Source organism: Pseudonaja textilis, chromosome Z (genome assembly GCF_049901715.1).
Source record: "Pseudonaja textilis isolate UNSWEBS1 chromosome Z, rPseTex1.2, whole genome shotgun sequence".
In the NCBI taxonomy this organism is placed as follows: domain Eukaryota; kingdom Metazoa; phylum Chordata; class Lepidosauria; order Squamata; family Elapidae; genus Pseudonaja; species Pseudonaja textilis.
In genome coordinates, this window is record NC_142008.1 from 40,216,984 (window position 1) to 40,238,705 (window position 21,722).

The window sequence follows — 21,722 nt, forward strand, 5'->3', positions numbered from 1 at the left end:
AGTGAGAACTCCTTGAGTCCTCAGGACATAACAGTATAGGAACCATTTGATTAGAGAACTCAATAGAACAGATTCACAGAACAGTATTTCTTAGACATCTCTTCCCACTTTTAAAAATTATGGAGGATCCAAAGAGCTTTTGTTTGTGTAGGTTGCATTTATCAACACATGAAATATGTAAAAATAATAATTTTAAACCCATTACATATTAAGGTAAATGAATAGGGATAGAATTTGATGTTTTACCTTATTTATTTATTTGGTTAATTTATATAGCCTCCCATACCATACATGTGGTTTCTGAGTGGTGTGCAAAATTTAGGAAACATAAATTATACAAAAAAAATAACCCTCCAAAACAACAATGAAAATAATTAAAAATAACTTTGCAGACCTATATTACCTGAGCCTGATGGAAAAGCTATTTTTTATTTCCAAAAGTCAGACGGGTTGGTGCCAATCTGACCAGGAGAGGAGTGCAGAATGATGTCCCAAAGGGCAGGTGCCACAACAAAAAAAGCTCTCCTCCTATGACATTCCTTCATAGAGGAATCCCAACATGCTTCTTCCCAGGCCTAAAATAGGTAAATTTTATTGGGAAAAGATGGCCTTTGCTCATTATAATAGCACCTGAGGTTTTGCTGGCTCATCCATAACTCCAGTGCACAAATAAATGTTTATTCTTTGATATAGCTATTTTATTACTTCCTGGCATTTTGCCGGTAGCACATACTGGTACATTTGTGCTTTTCTTTGTATAATATGTTTTTTGGCATCTGGTTGTGACAGCTGATAGATATACAGATCCAAAGACAAACTCGTAGATGTGCTTTGCTTCTGTTCTGGTAATAGAAGCAGAAGATCAAAGGTGCTGAGAACACATAACTCCTCCTTGTGCAGGCTGTAGAGACCTTTCATAGCCACTTGTCTCTAACTCTCTGTGTAGTCAAACTGTTAAACTGTCAACCAGATGCCTAATAATTTAATACTACAGGTGCCTAATAATATAATATTACAAATTACACAATAAAAAAGAAAGAAAACACCATATCGCATCTTTTAATTAGGTACCATATTTACATTTTTCTACATACATTTTTCTACATACATTTTCTACATTTACATACTTCTACATCTCTGATCCAGACATTATCACCAAGTGTTAAAATGTTCTTTTTTTTTCTTTTTCCTTCCAAATACATGTAGTTTTATGAATGTTACAAAAGGATGCAAAATGAATTTTTTTTTAAAAAAAGGATCAAGATATTCTGGCTTTACAAATAGATTTCCAGAGAAAGAAAATTGTAGCTATAATGTTGTGTATTTATGTGTTGCTTTCCTAGCATGAAAACATAACCCTTCTGTATAGAGATATGACAAACCTGCTGTTACAGGAACTCTAGACTGCTCCATTCTTTTGTCTGAATCATGATGATCCAATAGTTATGGTAATATGGCATTCAGGAAGATTTTTTTTCTCCACCACACTGCTTCGAGAGTCCAGCATTGGGATATGACTCCACACTCTGATGTCATAGAGCAGAGTCTGCCACTATAAAAAGCCAGCGTCTTCTGAGAGCCCCAGCTTTTTGACTCTGCTCTTTTGACTTTAAGAGCTATTGTCTCTGGAGCTAATAGTATAGCAATCTCCTTCTTAGCTACAAAAAAGGAAAAAGCAAACAAGATAACATCAGCGCAGCTCCCAGGGACCCGCTAGAGCTGTGCTCGCAGCAAGAGTGGGGACCAGCTCTCCTGCACTGGTCAGCTGTCCCAGTAGGGCACTGACCATTAACAGCAGGTGCCACCTGGGAGAGAGCCATGGAGGCTCCCATGCTGCTTGCAACGGAGCCTCCCACTCCATTCTTCAATGTGTGGCTCGCCTATGAGCCTCCAAGCTGGGAGACCAACTGTGCGGGTATTCTGCGGCGTGCGTCTCCTGGAGGGCAATTTGGGCCTCAGGTAGTAGGAGAAACAAATGGGCCTCCCATGCAGTCCCCCAGCGAGCTAGGCCCGATCCCTATCGAGCCTCCCAGCTGACATTCAGGAAGCTGAGAGGGGTGAATCCCCAACATGAAGGCAGACTAAGGCCTGCAACTGCCAGCCTTCAAGTTATCTAGCCTGACAGCTACCCCTCAGAATGACGCCTCAAGATCCAGGCCTGCAGCTGTTGTTCCTCAAAAGACTGCTACCTTGTGGCTGGCGGCCATTTTAGGATCAAGTTCTTTCGGGTGCCATTTTGATTGGGCTTCAAAGCAGTGATCCATTCAGCCTGTCCTCCATCTTGGAAGACACCCTGTGAAGGAGCTGACAGCACCTCTGTTGTTCTTTGTTGAGAAATGGAAAATGATTGGGCCCAGCCAGGACCATCAGGCTTGCAGACTACCCAAGGCCCTGAGGTGTCAAGAAGGCCTCTCAAGAGAAGGCATCCAAGAGTCCTTTCACCCAATAGGGAAGCAACAGTGAAGATCAGGGGCAAGGCCCTTGCTCCCAAGAAAACTTCAAAGTCAGAACTCAGAACTGAAAGGCAGAGACACACTGCACTGAAAAACCAGTTTACCAAAAATTTCCAGCAGTTAAATGAACAGGGCCTTTCTCAGTCAGGAGACTCTCAAACCTATACTGATCAGGCCCCAGGAACTGTAGGGTCAGAAGTAGTTTAGCAAGCCACCTTCAAGCATGGTCCCCTGAAAAGCCTGATGAGGCCTCAATTCCCCAAGACTAGCTTCAGGCCTGCTAATTGGGATAATGGAATTTACAACCCTTGGGGTTTTTTGCCCCAAGGGGATATAGGCCCAAGGTGGAAGCTTCCTTTACCCCCACTGTAGCAGGGCTCTGCCCTATGGTTCTCCCTCAAGACAATAGGCCCCAAGGTATACAATCTATGGTCTCTGTGGCAGCCAAACATGGCATCGCTGAGGGGTTCCAGCAGCTCCTCCGACCAGCAGGGGAGGGTCCCAGTATCCTTCCAACCTTCTACCAGGGAAAACCCCTTCCTCAGAGGATAACTTCCAAACCACTGGATTTCATATATCCCTCCCATCTCCCTAACTGGGCAGGACAGGAAGACAGAGGCTCCTCATACACAGCAGATTTTCTGGGTCAGAGGAGGAGGAAGGGAAACTCAGGGACCTTTATCTGACGAGGAAGAAAGTAGACTGGAGCAGCCCACAACAGCAACTGTCTTCAGACCTTCTTTATTTAGGCCCCTTCTTCAAAAGGCTTTAGTTACTGTGCAACTAAGCCCAGAGGAGGTGGCACCTGAGAAACCCAGTAGACCTCACGGCCCAAGGGGACTCTATTCTCCAAGCTCATAGTGCCAAATGAGGTGCTCCCCTCACCACTCTTATTTTTGGATTTGCTAAGGGATCAATGCTCTGCTCCCTTGTAGTGGCCCCACCACTCATCACAAGGCAAATGATTCTTCAATGTGGGTCCCTTCCTGGCCAATGACCTAGCAGTGCCAGCTGTTGATCCCCCGGTGATATCCATCTTTGTTTCCTCAGGAACCCCCACGGAACCGGAAGATGTCTTGAGGCCTGAGGACAAAAAAATCAGAGCAAACCCTGAAACACACTCATCAGGCTGCAGCCTCGGTGGTAAAAGCCTCCACCGCAGCCTCATTCTTTACGAGGTCAGCCATACATTAGTTATACCAACTTCAAGACCGGCTACCCAGCACTGACATCAGGGCCCACCAAGATTTGAACAAAATAATTATAGCTGCTGAATTCACAGCTGACACTACCTCTGCCAAATTTGCGACAAAGGCAATGGCTTCCTCTGTGTCTGCAAGACACCTCCACTGGAAGCACAACTGGCAGACCGACTCTCAGCACAAGTGGAAGTTGGCTGGTGCCCCATGCTCTGAGGAAAACCTTTTCGGAAAAGCCTTGGAACCATATCTGGTAGAAACCAGAGACAAAAGGTAAGTACTGTCATCAACCAGCAAAAGGTCGGAATTCCGGCAGATGCCCCCCGCCTTCCATCAGGACGCCAACCCATAGTTCCATTGCGCTCAGAGAACATTTCTGCCTCATCAGGAACAACACCTGGACTGTGTGGCCAGACAACAACAGTTCTCTGGTAAGCGGCCCTTTTGAGGGGGACGAAGTTGTTCATTCAGATGCTCTAAGTAACTGCATCCACTCCCCTCCCATCAGAGGTCACCTGACCTTTTTTGCATCCAGATGGGAGGAGTCAACAACAGATGCCTGGGTTCTCAAGACAGTGTCCCCTGGACTTCGCCTCGAATTTCTCTCCCCCTCCTCTTTTGAGACAGATCCAAATGGGCCCTCATGGAATTGGCCATCCAACACTTGGTGGACATCAGAGCCATAGAGATGGTCCCTGCAGATAAGTTGAGGTCGGGACCCAAAGGCCTTGGGACAGTGGAGAGCAATCCTCAATCTCAAATTCCTGAACAGATTCATTCCCTGTGCTTCAAGATGCAGATATGGTGCATCAGGTGCTTCAAGATGCAGACACTACACTCTTACCTCCATATTCCAATCTGGCCCATTCATTGCCAGTTCCTCCACTTCTGTTATGGCAGTAAGCACTATCAATACCAGGCCCTTCCTTTTGGCCTCTCTTCGGCCCCTGGTGTCTTTACCAAGATCTTGGCAGCATTGGCAAGATCCGAGCTTTGCCTGTGGGAGTCCAATGCTACCTGGGTGACATTCTGATCCAGTCTACCTCTGTCCAGGCAGCCATCCATGACCTTTGAATCATGATGCAACTCTTGCAGGAGTATGGATTCTCCATAAACCTCATCAAGAGCCATCTTCAGCCAATGACTCGCTTGCTGCATCTCGGTGTCATCATTGAGATGACTCGCTGCGAGGTCTTCCTTTTCCCGGAGAGGCAGGAGAGCCTCAATGAGTTGATCAACAGAATTGGACCACTTCACACTGTTCCCCTGTCTTTCCTGTCCCAGCTGCTTGGGAAGATAATCTCCTGCATCACATTGTGCGATGGGCACGCCTACACATTAGCACCTTGCAATGGTTCCTCCTCCCCTTTCAATGGGCAGGGACCAGCCATTCTGCCAGCAGGGTCCAGCTTCCCATGAAGGTGCTTCACTACTTTTGATAGTAGCAATCCTAAGCCATTGCGAGGGGACACCTTTTCAGGGAGCCAGACATACTTGTTGTCACTACGGACACCAGCCTTTATGGCTGGGGACCCATGTGCAGGGTCAGATGATTCAGGGTCATCAGCCTCTTACAGACAGGTCTCTTCCCATCAACCTCCTGGAACTCAGGGCTATCTTCCTTGCCCTGAGATGCTTCCTAGACAGAGTATCAGGGTCCCATGTGCTGGCTATGATGGACAATATGGCCACCAAGACCCATGTCAACAGGCAGGGAGGACCAGGTCCTGGGCCCTGATGCAGGAAGTGGAACATCTGGGGAGGTGGGCAGAGAGGAACCTTCTGTCCCTCCAGGCAGACCACATCACAGCGTCAACAACTCCCAGGCAGATTGGTTGAGTCAAACTCAAGTTGACCATTTGGAGTGGAGCCTCCATCCTTCCCTGTTCCAAAAGTTGTCCCTCATATTCAGACCTCCAGTGATGGATCTATTCGCCACTCCCCAGAACGCACAGGTAGGCAGGTTCTTCTCCAGGTTTCTGACCTAGGGAGTGGAGGGGACCAAAGCATTTCGGAGCAAGTGGCCCGCAGGTCTCCTCTACACCTTTCCCCCTCTTCAGATCATTCAGGCCGTCATTCGGAAGATGTTGGAGGAGAAGGCGGAGCTAGTACTTCTAGTGCCACATTGGCCCAGGATACCTTGGTTTGCAGACCTGGTGAACCTATTGACCCAGAGACTGTGGAGAATCCCGGCCGACAGGATTTCTCTCAGCCAGGGGGCCCTCCTACATCCAGAACCCCAGTGGTGTCAACTGACAGCATGGCAGTTGAGTGGCAATCGTTGAGAGATTCCAACTTCTTTGACAGGGTCATCGAGACCATCCAGGCTTCTCATAAATCTTCAACCAATAGGCATTAAGATGCCACTTGGAAGAAGTTCTGTGGGTGGTGCTCCCAGGACCCTACTTCAGCATCTATCCCAGAGGTTTTACAGTTTCTCCAGAATGGGTTGGACAAGGGGCTAGTGCCTAACACCCTTTGCAGACAGGTGGCAGCCTTAGTGTTGGTCCTGTCATGGGATAAGTATTCGCCCCTCTTCCATCACCCATCTGTCCGTAGATTCTTGAAAGGAGCCTCAAATCTGCATCCTCCCATGGTCCATAGGTATCCCACTTGGGATCTCCCCAAAGTGCTCCAGGCCTTTCCCAGGTCCTCCCTTTGATTCCTTACATACGGTGGACCTTTGTCCCTTGACCCTCAAAGTATCCTTCCTGGTGGTGATTACATCGGTCAGGAGGGTTTCTGAATGGTGGCTCTGTCTGTGAAACCTGATCTTTGTGTTTTCCAAGATAACAGGGTAGTGTTGCGTTTGGACCTTTCCTTTGTGCCAATTCTTGGTTCCATAGGGATCAAGACATTGTACTTCCTGACTTTTGTCCCAAGCCCCACATGTGTTGGAACATAAGTGACACACACTGGACATAAAAAGGGCACTCTGGATTTATTGGATTTATTTACTGCACCTTTTCTCAAAACTGAGGCAATGTTTGTATCTTTTCAAACTGTGTCTTTGGGGTCTAAAGCCTCTTGCCCCATGATAAGCAGGTGGATTAGGGCAGCCATTTTGACCACCTATGAGACCTTGCGCCTGCCAGCTCCCAAGAAACTGACAGCACACTGTACTCAGAGTACGACTTCGAGGAGATTTTAAGGTGGCTACCTGGACTTCACCTTCTCCATTTATCCGGCACAATAGGCTGGATTCCTTCGCATCTGCAGAAGCAGCATTCAGATGAAGGGTACTACAAAGAATGCTTCCAGTTCAGATTGATTGGACCAGATGGAGGCTGTCCCTGGGGTATGCAGGCTTTGGTATGTCCCAGTGCTGGACTCTCTAAGCAGCATGGTGGAGAAGGTGCATTGGTAGACTTACCAGTGAATACCCTTTCTAAACACGCTGCAAAATAGTTCAGTCCCACCCTGTGACCATCTGGTCACCCTTTGGGCGGGTTATTCTCCTTATGTTTGTGTTTTATTCAAGAGACAATCTTAGTCTGTCAAGATTCTTTGCCAGAAAAGCTGGGGTTCTCAGCAGGGGCTGGCTTTCTATAGTGGCAGAATCATATCCCAATGGTGGACTCTCTTGCAGAATGTTTAAAAAGGGTTTTCACTGGTAAGTCTACCAATGCCCCCTTTCAGAATAGGAAATAGTTTATAATGTTCCTATATACATTACTTTAGCCATGGAATGGCTTTCTTTTTTTGTTGAACATTTGGTATGTTCAGGACACCCTTCTCCTGCATGGCTTTGCAGAATGTCTTGTTCTTCTTCCTCCTTCTCCTTCTCCCTTTTGGTTTGTTGGATTAGAATTAGAGAAACAATAGACAGGCAACTGTGTAATTAGGAAGATGATGAAAATACAAATTAATACTGAAACAAGAAGAATTATAGAAGAATTTTAAGGCATATTTCACTATCAGCAGCAAATCATAACAGAAGAAAGTATCATTAACACTATAGATAGTCCTTGATTACCACAATGAAATTTCTGTTGCTTAATAGTTGTTAAGTGAGTGTCGCCCAGTTTATGACCTTGCTTGCCATATTTATGAAGTGAATTTGGTTTCCCATTGATTTTACTTGTCAGAAGGTGATAAAAGATGACTTTTAAGGGTGACTCAGTGACACTGCAAACGTTATAAATACATGCCAGTTGCCAAGCATCCAAATTTTGATCATGTGACTAAAAGAATGCCAAAACAGTTGTAAGTATGAAAAACAGTCTTGATGCTTTTTCAGGACTGTTGTAACTTCGAACAGTCATTAAACAAAAGGTTATAAAGCTGAAGGCTACATGTATTTGCAATTCTGCAAAAATGAATATGTGAAACAGTTATAAGATTACTTATTGAATTTATTATCTTATTGAACACAAATTTAATTCTGCAAACCAGAGTCCTGAGAGTAAAAAATGGTCAGAAAGAGTACTGAGAATGAACTTTACTTACAAGTACATAGGAGTTGGATGTGGTGGCTCAGTGACTAAGACACTAAGCTTGTCAATCAGAAAGGTTAGCAGTTCAGCAGTTCAAATCCCTAGCACTGCGTAACAGAGTGAGCCCCTGTTACTTTTCCCAGCTTCTGCCAACCTAGCAGTTCAAAAGCATGTAAAAATGCAAGGAGAAAAATAGGGACCACTTTGATGGGAACATAACAGCGTTCCATGTGCCTTCGGCTTTTAGTCATGCCGGCTACATGACCATGGAGACATCTTCGGACAGTGCTGGCTCTTCGGCTTTGTACTGGAGATGAGCACTGTCCCCTAGAGCTGGAAAGGACTAGCACGTATGTGAGAGGGGAATCTTTACTTTTACATAGGAATACATTTGCAATCATCCTGCCCCCACTGGAAATTTTTCTGAAGAAATAATATGATTCTCAAAGCTTCATATGCATTAAGATTACAATAAAGATTGTCTTGCATGATTCATTTTGCAGACAGGAATGTTTACACAGATGTTCTCCCATTATAATTATATAGCAATAGCACTTAAACTTATATACCACTTTATAGTGATTTACAGCCCTCTCAAAGCAGTTTACAGAGTCAGCATATTGCCCCCAACAATCTGGGTTCTCATTTTACCCACCTTGGAAGGATGGAAGGCTGAGTCAGCATTGAGCCTGGTGGGATTCGATCTGCCAAATTGCAGAAGGAGTAGCTTGCAATACTTCACTCTAACCACCGAGGCTCCTATAACATGCCAATCTTGGACATATAACTGGTCTACGCTATAGTGTCAACAGAAAAATCTAGTAAAAGAAGGATTATAACAAAACTAAATATACTAGCCAAGGCAACATATTTGAAAGACAGGTAGTCCTTGAGTTATGACTACAATTGAGCCCAAAATTCATTAAGTGAGTCTGCCCCCATTTTACAACTTTTCTTGCCACAGTTGTTCATTGAATCATTGCATTTGTTAAGTTAGTAACATGTATATTAAGTGAATCTGGATTTCCCATTGACTTTGTCAGAAAGTCGCAAAAGCTGATGACATGACCCCAGGACACTGCAGCTAACTGTCATAAATATGAACCAGTTGCCAAGCATCTGGATTTTGATCATGTGACCATGGCAATGCTGCAACGCTCAGTATGAAAACCTTCATCAGTCACTTTTTTTCAGTGCTGTTGTAACTTTGAATGGTCACTAAATGAACTATCGTAAGTTGAGAAATCCGTGTACTTCTCTCCTGTTCTGTATTAGGCCGCTGGATAAACTTGGACCAGTGGCCCTAGGAAATAGGCAGTGGTAAAACTTGCCAAGAAAACTCCAGGGCTAGTCCAGAAAATCATTAGGAATCAAAAAGTGACTTGAAAACACATAAATGCAATGTAGGTTAAATAAATTATAGATGCAGGCTAGAACCATACTTTACACAGTCTCTTACCACAGTTTTAAAAACATGAGTGCAAAATTATAAAATATAGTGTAAGTGCTTAATTCTACTTCAGAAACATTTAATAATTAATGATAAGGTTGTATGATTTTAGAATGAAATTGAATAACCTATCAGAAATCTTCTTGGAATTCTAAACAGTTGGACACACTTAACTATGTCCTTCAGTTCTTTTCTTATGTTTGCAATTCCAAACTTAAGATTGTTAGAAAATAGCGGAGTTCACTCCCGTTATCACTAGAAGTTAATTTTCACTTCAAGGCTAAGTTTTCATCCTGTTTTTTTTTAAACAAAGAGGTAATCATTAAACATACTTTCAGTATACTTTCATATGTTCAGTATGGTTGTACAAAACCATATTGCCCTTTGAGGAATCAGTGTTTAGGTTATATTTTCCTCCTCTTAAATTTCCCAGTTCATATGTAGCTTTTTTTCCTTTGAAAGACATGATTTTAAAAACTTGACTTTCTTGCACTAGTCACACAAAGTCACACAAAAACACATAGAGAAGCATGTTTCTTCTTTCAAAGAAATGCTTGGCCTATATCTACCAAAAGTGTACAAATAAAATTTCAGGAATTTTTTTTTTTTTTTTTTTGGGGGGTGGGAGGAGAAGCTGAAGCAATGCTTCTTTTATCAAACTGCCATTGATAAATTGGTACATAAAATCTACTGGGGCTAAAATTTTATTCAGATAATCTAATTCTGAAATCGCCCATCCTTGAAAGATTATAACTACAATCAGCTAGTGTTTTCTCATGTTTTTTTTTAAATTTTGAATAATTTGCTGTTAACTATATTATTGTAGTAAGTTGTCCTCACTTATCTTAACTTGCATAATTTCTTGCTGCACTATTCTATTATAGATCTAATTTGCCTTTTTAAAAAAAAACACCTCTGAACACCTCTGTAATATTTGTAAAGTCCTTGTCGCTTTAGGAGCTTGGTTGTTTGTTTGTGAACAGTTCTTTTCCTGACTAGGTAACATTATCAGAACTTGTGAATGTGGGAATTGGTCCTGCTTTTATACAATAGCTTGCTCTGTGTTTGTGGGAATGTAGTTTTTTTTCCCCTCGGTAGTCATGATTAGAATATTGTGTTTAGCTTGATTGTTTGGTTTTCATCCCTGCTTATCTAGGTGTTGGCTGCTGGAAATGTGTGTGCTGTACTTTTTTGTTTCGTTCTTAACTTTATTGTCTCTTTTGCATGGTATATAAATATAGATTTATTTCCATTAGTATATTGATGGCTGATTTGTGTGAATGCCAAGCTCTTGAAATTCCCTAGTGTTTTGGGATTTAGCTTGGTCTAGGATGCTCAGTTTCCCAGAGGAAATGCAGTCTGTCCATGTGTGTGAAATTAATGAGTTTTCTTTGTGTCCTTTGATTGCTAGTTGGAGTATAATCTTCCTGTTAAGTTTGGGAAAAGAGAGGCTGAACCAGAGCATGAATGCAACGAATACTTTATTGAAACAATAAAGGGCTGACCGTGCTTGCCACGCCTGGAACTGGCTCGCAGCAATCAGCAACTGGTGGGACCCCGCAGCCTGCTTTTATAGCTGGCTGCTGGGGAGAACCAACCAATGGGTGAAGGGAAAAACGCCCACGCCAAGTGAGTGGACCTGAGTGAGAACTCCTAGAGTTCTCAGGACATAACACCCCTTCCCCCAGATGCGAACACGCATAGTCTCTGAGGTAGGCCGGAGGTTTATGTTGGCGCCCGGGCGGCGCAGCTCTGGAACACTGTCTGTCCGTTCGGGGTCTGCCTGGGAAGGCAGAGCCGGCAAGGTGTCATCAGTATGCCCCTCGGTTCGGGCATGTCCGGGGCTCGTAGGGTTGGTCTCTGGGGATGCGCTCCCGTAGACAGGATCGGGTTGGTCAACTGTCTGGGTGCCGCTGTCCGTGTTCGGGCCTTCGGGATCGGCTGTTGGTGTGAACTGGTCGCCGGGCATGACGTGGATGTGGGGCTGCAGATGAGGTCTCCCTTCATCGTGTGACTCTGGATCCCTGCTGGCGAGGGTGCTGAGGCGCCTCCGCAGTTGGTCTATGTGCCTTCTCCAGACGCGGCCATCCTCTAGTCTGACCCGATACGACCGCGGTCCGGTGATGGCTACGATCTCGCCCGGGATCCACAGGGGTCTCCAGCGAAGTTCCTCGCGAATACTGGCTCCTGTAAGATAAAATGTCTAACCCCGATGTGGAAGCGAGGGGAGAGTCAGGCAATATTGTGGGTGGAGTCTGTCCAGCCACAGTCCTCAGGCGCCTGCCCATCAGGAGTTCAGCTGGGGACTTATTGGTGGCTGAGCAAGGAGTTGAGTGCTGGCTCATCAGGAACCGCGAGAGTTTGTGGTGCCAGTCATCCCTGCTGAACCTAGCCAGGGCTTCTTTAGTGGTCCTGACGGCCCTTTCAGCCAATCCGTTACTGGCAGGATGAAATGGGGCTGTGAAAATGTGGCGGATGCCCAGGTTGGCCACGAAAGCGGCTGAACTCGGTCGATGCGAACTGTGGGCCATTGTCGGAGACAATGGCGTCGGGTAGCCCGTGCGTTACGAACAGGCATGTTAACACGTTGGTGATTGCTAGTGTGGTGGTCGTGGATAGCTGTGCTATGTCAATCCATTTAGAATAGGCGCCCACGACCACTAGGAACATCTTCCCATGCAAGGGGCCGGCCAGGTCGATGTGAATTCTGGACCAAGGAGCGCTGGCGCTTTCCCATCTAGTAGGGGTGGCAATGGGGGAGCAGGACGGGATTCCTGGCAAATGCTGCAGGAACTTACCCAATTGACAACGTCCTCGTCGAGACCCGGCCACCACACGTAGCTGCGTGCTAATGCCTTCATTCTCACGATGCCAGGGTGTCCCTCGTGCAACGCTTCCAGAACTCGGGTGCCGCAGTGAGGTCGGGATGACCACCGAGTGCCCCATAGTAGACAGCCCTGCAAACTGGACAACTCCTGCATGCGGGTCTTGAAGGGTGTGAATTTGTTTTCAACATTGCCCCCTGGCACCCCCTCCTCACCCAGTCGAGCACCTGGGCGAGCGTTTGATCTGCCTTGGTTTTAGCCGCAATATCAAGGGCAGTGATGGGTAGGTCCAACTGGGTGATCTCGAAAATCGCGTGGACAGGAGCAGGGTCTTCAGCGCCGGAGCCGGCAAGGGGCAGCGACTGAGAGCGTCAGCGTGGGACAGTGTTTACCCGGGCGGTGTATAAGTCTGTAGGAGTAGGCTGCTAGGAAGAGGGTCCACCTTGTCATCCTGGGGAAAGGACTTGAGGGGTCTGTTTGTCCCGGCTAGTAGGCCCAGGAGGGGCTTGTGGTCCGTGACCAGCTCGAAAAAATGGCCAAAAGAAATTCGTGAAATTTTTTCACGGCTGCAACAACTGCTAGGGCTTCCTTATCGATCTGGCTGTAATTGCGCTCCGTTGCAGAGAGCGTCCTTGAGAAAAAGGCGATGGGAGCCTCGGCGCCATTGGGGAGCCTGTGACTTAGTACCGCCCCAATTCCAAAGGGGATCGTCTGCTGCCAGCACTAAAGGAAGGTTAGGGTCGAATTGAATAAGTACCGCCTCTGACGTGAGTAGTGATTTGACGGCGTGAAAAGCCTGATCTTCTTTGTGCCCCAGTGCCACGGTGACTTTTATCCAGTAATCTGTGTAGGGGTTCAGCTACTGATGCTTTATGGGGCAAGAAGGATGCATAAAAGTTCAATAGCCCCAAGAAAGCCTGCAGTTCAGTTTTGGAGGTTGGAGTGGGTGCCTCGTGGATTGCCCTAACCTTGGACTCCAGGGGTGGATGCCAGAGGCGTCAATTTTATAACCCAGAAAGTCCACCTGTCTAGTGGCAATGGCACATTTTCTTTTTCAACCTGAGGCCATGCTGTCTGAACCTCTCTAACACTGCTCGAACTCTCTGGAAGAGTTGGGGTCTGTCCCTAGCCGAGACTAAGATGTCGTCAAGTAGGGTACTACACCAGGGAGGCCCTGCAAAATCCGCTCCATGAGGGATTGAAAAATACCTGGGGCAACACTTACGCCAAATTGGAGACGCTTGCATCGGAAAGCACCCCTGTGAGTGACAATGGTCTGGAGTTCCGCTGTTTGGTTATCAACAGGAACTGCTGATATGCTTGAGACATGTCCAATTTAGCAAAATGCTGCCTGGTTCGAATGTGTGTAATAAATGCTGAATGACGGGCACAGGATAAGCGCTAACTTGCAAAATTTATTGATTGTCGTCTTGTAGTCGAGCAAATTCTCAGGCTACCGTCTTTTTGAGGGTGTGACAATGGGCGTCTCCCATTTGGCGAAATCTGTTGGCTCAATGACCCCTTGTTTTAACAGTTTATCCAATTCTGCATCTAGTTTTGGCCGAATAGCAAATGGGACCCTACGCGGTTTTAGCCTGATTGGGACTGCCTGGGGTCAACTGAGAATGAGATGGGGGTACCGTTATAACACCCCAGCTCTTCGCTGAACACAACTGAGTAATCAGCGAATAAGGAGTCAGTGTCTGAGGTTGAGACAGCATGGACTCCTGTTAGCCCTAGGCCGAGATGGGGAAACCAATCGAGCCCCAATAAGGTGGGTAGATTGCCGTTAACTACCACTAGAGGTAGGTGACCTTTAAAAGCTCTAAAACTGACAAGGAACTTGCCTCTGCCGATTACAGGAATGGTCTTCCCCTGGTAGTCCTTCAGGCTAAACTGGCATCTCTGGAGCCGGCTAGTGGATAGGCTGGGTTGGAGCCTCTTGAGGGTGTTCCACGAGATAATTGAGAGCGCTGACCCTGTGTCAACCTCCATGCGGCACGGTTTACCTTCTAGGGAAACGGAGAGAGAAATTTTACTAACAGTGTGGCAAGTGTGCTTGGCAAGGTGGTGTGTGCGACAGTTCAATACTTGCCTCTGTGGTCCCGAGTGCGAGGGGGGGGTGTCTTTGTGCTGCGCTTTGGGGGGGCTTGGCAGACTCTCGCGATGTGTCCCCTTTTATGGCAGTTATTGCAGGTGGCTCCCTTAAACTTGCAGGTGGCCCTCTGATGAGATCCCCCACAGGCTAGGCACAGGGTGGTGTGCTTGGGTGGACCGATGTTTTCTTGTTTGGCTCCTACCTGCGGCCGTCTGTCGTTGGAGAGGCGGTGGACGTCGTTTTCATCACTGATGGCTTCCTCTGCTACCACCTCCTCGGAGTGGACTGGAAGTGATGTCAGCTTGGCACTTGGGCCCTGGATTTCGGTGGCTGAGTTCGTTGCCAACTCAGCTGCCAAGGCCTCCTCGACTGCTTGTGCGAGGTTGAGGTCTTTTTTGGCGAGAAGGCGCCTTTGCAGGTGGAGGTCCTTGACCCCGCAGACTAGTTGATCGAGGAGCATGTCCTCCAGGTAGGTTCCAAACCCACAATGCAATGCTGCTGTTCTGAGAGTGGCCATATATTGATTGATGGTCTCCTTGCTCGATTGCTTCCTCATACGGAAGGTGAATCTCCTGGCAATCTGTGAGGGCCTGGGAGAATAGTGGTTAGTGAGGATTTCAAGTAACTCAGACCACGGGCGTTTTTCAGCTCACGAGGAGCCACGAGTGCCGTGGCAGTATCGTGAGCGGTGGCTCCACAGTAGATTAGGAAATAGGATTTTTTCCGATGCTCTCCCGCATCCGCCAGGCCGACTGCATCGATATAATGATTAAAGCGGTTCTTATACGATTCCCACTTCTCCTCGTCTGGTTTGAATGCCGGGAAGACTGGGTTGGAACTCATGGTGCTGGGGCCGGTTGAACTACCTGTGGAAAAAATCTCTCTGGGGCAGCAGACAATGTTTTAGTGCCTGTGGTAGGCAAGTGATTTCAGCTCAGGAGAGGCTTTTCGCAATCCTCTCTTTCTCTCTGGGTTAACCACGTTTGGCTGTTAGCCGTTGGCGGCGTCTGATTCGCGCCTGTGTGGGCGTCAGTGACTGGACTACAGCGCTGTGCTGTGCCTTTTAGGTTTGAAATTCAAATGACAGCCGTTTGAATTTCGCGCCTAATACTGAGCGGCTGCGGCTCGCAGCGCTTCACTTTCCTGTAGCTGGGCTAACAAGCGGCTACAGAGCGCTTCTAACTTTCGATTCTGACCGCTCTCTCTGGCTGCGGATCAGCGTTCACTTCTTATCGCTTGCTGGCCGCTTTCTCTGTCAGCGGATCAGCGTTTGCTCTTTTTGTTTGCTCTTTTTGTTTACTGACCGCTCTCTCTGGCTGCGGATCAGTGTTGCTCTATCGCCGGCCGATCGCTCTCTCTGGCTGCGGATCGGCAGCTAGTGACTCAGCGGTTGCATGGTGCTTCTGGTAGCCATCACATCCTCGTCGCCAGTGTTAAGTTTGGGAAAAGAGAGGCTGAACCAGAGCATGAATGCAACGAATACTTTATTGAAACAATAAAGGGCTGACCGTGCTTGCCACGCCTGGAACTGGCTCGCAGCAATCAGCAACTGGTGGGACCCCGCAGCCTGCTTTTATAGCTGGCTGCTGGGGAGAACCAACCAATGGGTGAAGGGAAGAACGCCCACGCCAAGTGAGTGGACCTGAGTGAGAACTCCTAGAGTTCTCAGGACATAACACTTCCTTTCTATATTGCATTGTATAGAAACAGTCCTTACACTATATGTAGCAGTCTTTACACTGTATGTAGTAGATTAAAAAGAGATTGCTCCCTTTTGGGGGCGGGGCAGACTTTAGTTGGTTTCTGTGTTACAATAATGGTATGTGGTTGTAGTCTATTGGTGCTTTCTAAAATATTTTTGATGCTGTAGTTCAGGAGTCCATGACCCCCAGGCCATGGCCCACTACTACTGTGCCATGACTCGTTCGGAAATGGGCTGCACAAGTGATGGGCTGGTACCCATGTGCATGTGGAGCTTGAACTTATATGAGCAGCGGGCTGGTTCCCCTCTCTCTTCCCAGGGCCATTAAGGTTGGGGACCGCTGCTGTGGTAAGTTGAATGGCAGGCACTTTTTGATAAAGTTATAAGAGTATTCATTTGTTCCCTTTTGTTCTGGGCTGCTTATTGTGCTTGTTGGAATAATGTCCTTATGTAAACTGCTCTTTTTGTGGAACTTTGGATTGTTACTTTAATAATGGTAATGGAGCACTTGATTAGTGTGGACTATGGGGATTTCTAATTTGCCACCATTTCTTCTGCTGATGAAGAGATCCAGGAAAGATTAGTGTGTTGCTGTTTTCTTCTTCCTGTATGATATGACTGTGACTTTGAATTATCTAGAATTGCTTTATTATTTCTAAAAAAAAAAAGTCTGCTCCAAAACAATTTATGGCTGTATTATCCATATGTAAGAATAACCTGATTTATCATCATTAGTGGCAAACTCATGGTAATTAGTTTGAAATTAGATGCCTTGTGCCATGCTGTATGGTTCCATTCTAAGCAACTGTCATGTGTGGGCCACATTGTATGGGGAAAGTATTAATTGTGGAAATTTGGAAATATGAACCATATTGAAAGGAATTTGCTGTTTATCAATAAGATTATTATTTTATTTTGTTGATTATTATTTCTTCAGAAATAAATTTCTTCTCCTACAGATACCTACACAGAATATTGATTCATTGTGGGATCTTCTGTATACTATCTTCTTTATGTTTATTAGTTCTGTATCTCTATTCAGGTGGTAAAACGAGATGGTAAGAGTTTTGAATTGAACTGAGCTTAATTGAATAACCTTTATTGTAATTTTCCTCTATAGACAATGGCACACCTTAATATGAAATTCCAGTGCACTTCTCTTTAAAGAAAAAACACCACCCACCAAACAATCACCATCCCAAGGATAATAATAATATCAGTAATCAGTCATTTGATTACTGTAGTTGATTTGATGGGATAGGATGAACAATTAATATGTTCTTATTAAAATATTAGCAAGCTATTTTAAGAATCCCTGAGAACCCTCAGTTAAATAATACCTAATAAAAGTTTAGGTTACTTTTACCTTATCAGTGAGGCTTTTAATTTCACTTTTTTTATTCAGTTCATATGATTTCCTTCTTGGAAAAAAAGATTGATAAGAGTTTCTTTGCTATACCTTCAGCACTGAGAACAGATGCATAGAATTCATTTGGTTCCTGTATCTTTTTTATATCTTCCTTTAGCAAATAATTATTCAGTTTCAAACAGGTCAAAAACTTTATCAGTAAGATATACATAATAATTTTTTCCTATTAAATGGTTTTAAAGGTTTTATTGTTGACCTCCAAATTTGTCTTCATTTCTTTTAAAGAAAATTAGCCTATTATTCATTAGACATTCTGATGCCCACTTGAACTTCACTATTTTTTTTTTATCTGCTCATTTAGGCTGAGATTAGTTTGTTATATTCCTATGGTACATAATGTAGATATAATTAAGTAGAGGTAGTCCTCAACCTAGAGCTCAATTGAACCCAAAATTTCTGTTGCTGTTTCACATTTGTAAAGTAAATTTTGCCCCATTTAAAGGTCTTTCGTTCCAAAGTTGTTAAGTGAATCGCTGCAGTTGTTAAGTTAGGAACATGGTTGTTAAGTGAATTTGGCTTCCCCATTGACTATGCTTGTCAAAAAGTGAATGTGTGAGCCCAGAACACTGCAATGTCATACATGCCAATTGCCAAGCACCTGAATTTTGATTACATGACCATGGGAATGCTGCAACGGCTGTGTGAAAAATGGTCATAAGTCACTTGTTTTAGTGCTATTGTAACTTCAAACAGTCACTAAAGGAACTGATGAAAGTGGAGGACAACGTATATTGTGATTGAGTAAAAGCAAAACATGCTTTTCCTGGTTGAAGATTATACTTTTTATAAAACTAAATACCATATTCAGTTGATTTTGTTTACTTTGTACATAAAGAATCATCATAGAATGATGAACTGATTTCTTACTTAGGTCTTACTTTTACTTTTCTTGTGTCTTTCTTAACCACACTTTTATATTATTGCAAACATAAAGAATACAGGCTGACAAAAAATATCCAAACATTTACAAGATTAAGTTAATTAATTATTTTATAATGGTTGTCAACTTGCAGATAGACTTGGTCTTTAGTAAATTCATATTTATACAAAAGTATAAAATTTATACAAAAGTAAAACATGTTAATTTCCAAATAATAGATTTTCAAAAATAGAAAATCTATATATATCGACAATTTTCCAGATGAAGGCACAGTTGGATATATTTCCAAACTGACTTTCCATTGTACTTATGGCAACTGATATTTATTGCATTTCCTAAACTGCTAGATCTCCTTGTAGGGCAAAGCAGAAAGCTCATGGTTCAATTTTCAAAGCAGAATTTGCTTAGCAAATAGTTTGACAATAATTTCTTTCTTAAATAGTAAAACAGGTCTTATAACAATGACAATAATTAAAGATCATTAGGATTTTGAGTTATGATTGGGAAGACTTCTCCCCTAGAACAATGGGAGACAAAATTATTGCTTCCTTCCATGGGAGGGAGCTTCCTTCTCCAAGCCTGAGTGTTTCCTGCTTCTGATCCAGGGGTTTGGTCTTCACTTTTTTTTTCAGGGCTACATAGGTTGATTTTGCTGCTATTAAATAACTTAGTTGCAGGTGAAATTTTACTTATCCTGTCTTTCTCAATGCTGAAAGCAATACTAGAATATATACTCCTATAATCATCAGAAATGCTATTTCAACATATTCTGGTGAGAGAGAAGGTTCCAAAGGATGGGCTCCAGCACGAGTCGGAAAGCTCAGAAGACTGAAACTCTGGTCCTGGTAATCAATGCGGATTAGATCATTATTAAAGCATTATCCTGGTTCATTTGCCTTCATTCATGATACTTCAACTCTCATTCACCTTTGCTTATTCTGATAGCTGTGTGGTTGAAACAAGAGTCAAGGGACCAATGTGACAGCAGAATCTTGATTGAAGGATTCATTCAAACTCAATAAGCCAACAAGAGTATTTGAAAATATAGCATTTATAGTTATGCTCTTCTTCCAGCAGCATAATTGCTGGTGAATTGAATTCCCTCTTTGCAGCAATGACAAACTTTATTATGATCATTGTTCACAGACATGAAACATATGGTAAAATAAAATATGCATCCATAGTGTTGCTGACTCATTTAAACTTGTGTAAAATGGATAATCTAATGCATTGTGACATAATTGTTGCTTTGCCAGAGCCTGTCAGTTTTTTCAAATATTTCAACCCCCGCATGATGTTTCTTGATATTAGTCAAATAAAAGACAACATAAATATTTTTTCTAGCTGGAACATCTGCTAGTTCTTAGCAGAAGAACACATAGACAACTAGCTATCAATTCCCAATACTTTCCTGCATGTGCGTATATCCAAATAGAATCAATACAGTCTGACTGGAAACAAGCTTAAGAACCAGATATTAAACAGGCTCAAGGAAAGTTTTTTCATTGCAAAGAAAAGAAACTGAGGCATCTTTGTTACAAATACATATTTCTATACATTTCTAACCATTTATATATGTTTCTATACTTCTTATCTCTACTATTCTTATTCCTATTGTCCATCTATTTATACCAATTTTCCCATATCGCATAATACTCCAAATCTTCTTTACCTTTTAACTCTAGGGTGAGTTTGTCCATTTCCACACATTCTAATATCTTTTGGATTACAAAACCCTCTGACAGTATGCTATTCTTCTAGCATTGTGCAAATGCGATTCTCGCTGTCATAGTTATATGCAAAATCATGTATTTTATCTTTTTATTATATTTCCCTTTAATTATCCCTAAAAAAAACAATTCCGACTTAAATTCTATTTGACAGTTTGTTATTTTGTACAACCACTTTTGTATTTTAATCCAATACTTTTTTGCTTCGGGGCATAGCCACCATAAATGAAAGTAGGTATCTTGTTCCTGTTTGCATTTCCAACAACTTGGGTTCAAATTTGGATACATTTTTGCCAACCTTGTTGGGGCCAAATGCTAATAATAAAACATCTTATATTGATTTTCTTTATATGCAACGGATTTTGTTATTGTATAGTTCCCCCAAATAATTATTACATGACCTTTTGAAAGTCGATTAGTAAATAGCCTTTGCACATGCTTATGAGTATGTATAATATGCACGAGTTCAAGAAATGCACTTTATTTTTATTAATCTTGTAAAAGAATATTAACATCAACTGGAAAAAAAGTTCCATTAGAGATTTTGTAGATAAATGATATTGTCATATATGTGTGTGTCCATATGTATATAAGTTGAAGAAAGCAATGAATAATTTATTATCATAATTGTTCTTGAGTAAGCAAATGTGTGAAAGTGCAGTGATAAAAATATTATTTCATATCACAAATTGTGTCCTACTTTGTCATTGCTTATTGAAACTTTATCTGACATGTACCATTTGAGGAGGGTATGGCTATAATGACAGTTCTACCTCATCTGTCAAAGACATTGCTGGTACTGCATTGCCTTTGTTTTTTCTGTTTTTCTTTGTTCTGCTTCATTTGATCTGTAAATAAAGATTCTAACACTGACCATATCTGATTTTAGAAAAGGAAAGAAAATATGGAAAACTCTGGTCTATCTTTATTTGTCTTGTACTAGCGTTTTTTCACTTTTACATTGACCAAACTCCTGCTATGTTGCAAATTATTAATTATTAATCTTTATTTATTATTAATATATTAATAATTTTCCAATGGTCCAATGTGACAGCAACTGAGATATTTCATGAAAAAATAACCATTGACTGCCATTTAATCTGTAATAAAGTGACAGAAATATCTGCTGGACATATACTTTATTACTTTGTAGAATTTTAAAATATTATTCCAGAATATAAAGAGACAGCACGAATAAAATACTGTCATGTGTAAGAATTAATATAATTCTGTGGGTAAGGAAGCAATTTTGATATTTTTACTGGTTTGCTTAATTGATTGAAGATTATTTTATTACTATTCTAGATGCTGAAGAATATCAACCACCAATATGGAAATCATACTGTGAGTATTCAGAATCTAGAAAATGAGAATAGGAAGAGAGAAGAAAGTTAATTTGGAAATGTTGTAGATAGTAACACCAAATGTAATTTGGAGATATAACGTATGAAAAAAGCATAAAAAAGAAGATATAAGCAATGATTTAAAGATTTAAAGTCAAATTTTGATTCAGAGAAAGC

At 43.1% G+C, this 21,722-nt stretch overlaps 1 protein-coding gene across 4 annotated transcripts in view; it reads left to right on the forward strand.

Annotated features, from left to right (window-relative positions):
* The window catches only part of CHN2 (chimerin 2), a 136,022-nt gene that overhangs the window by 27,056 nt on the left and 87,244 nt on the right, over positions 1-21,722 (forward strand). For all 4 annotated transcript variants that reach the window (XM_026708131.2, XM_087917151.1, XM_026708133.2 and 1 more), the window contains exon 2: positions 21,508-21,546. In XM_026708131.2, the coding sequence (XP_026563916.1) occupies positions 21,508-21,546 (39 nt within the window). The remainder of the gene's footprint in view (positions 1-21,507; positions 21,547-21,722) is intronic.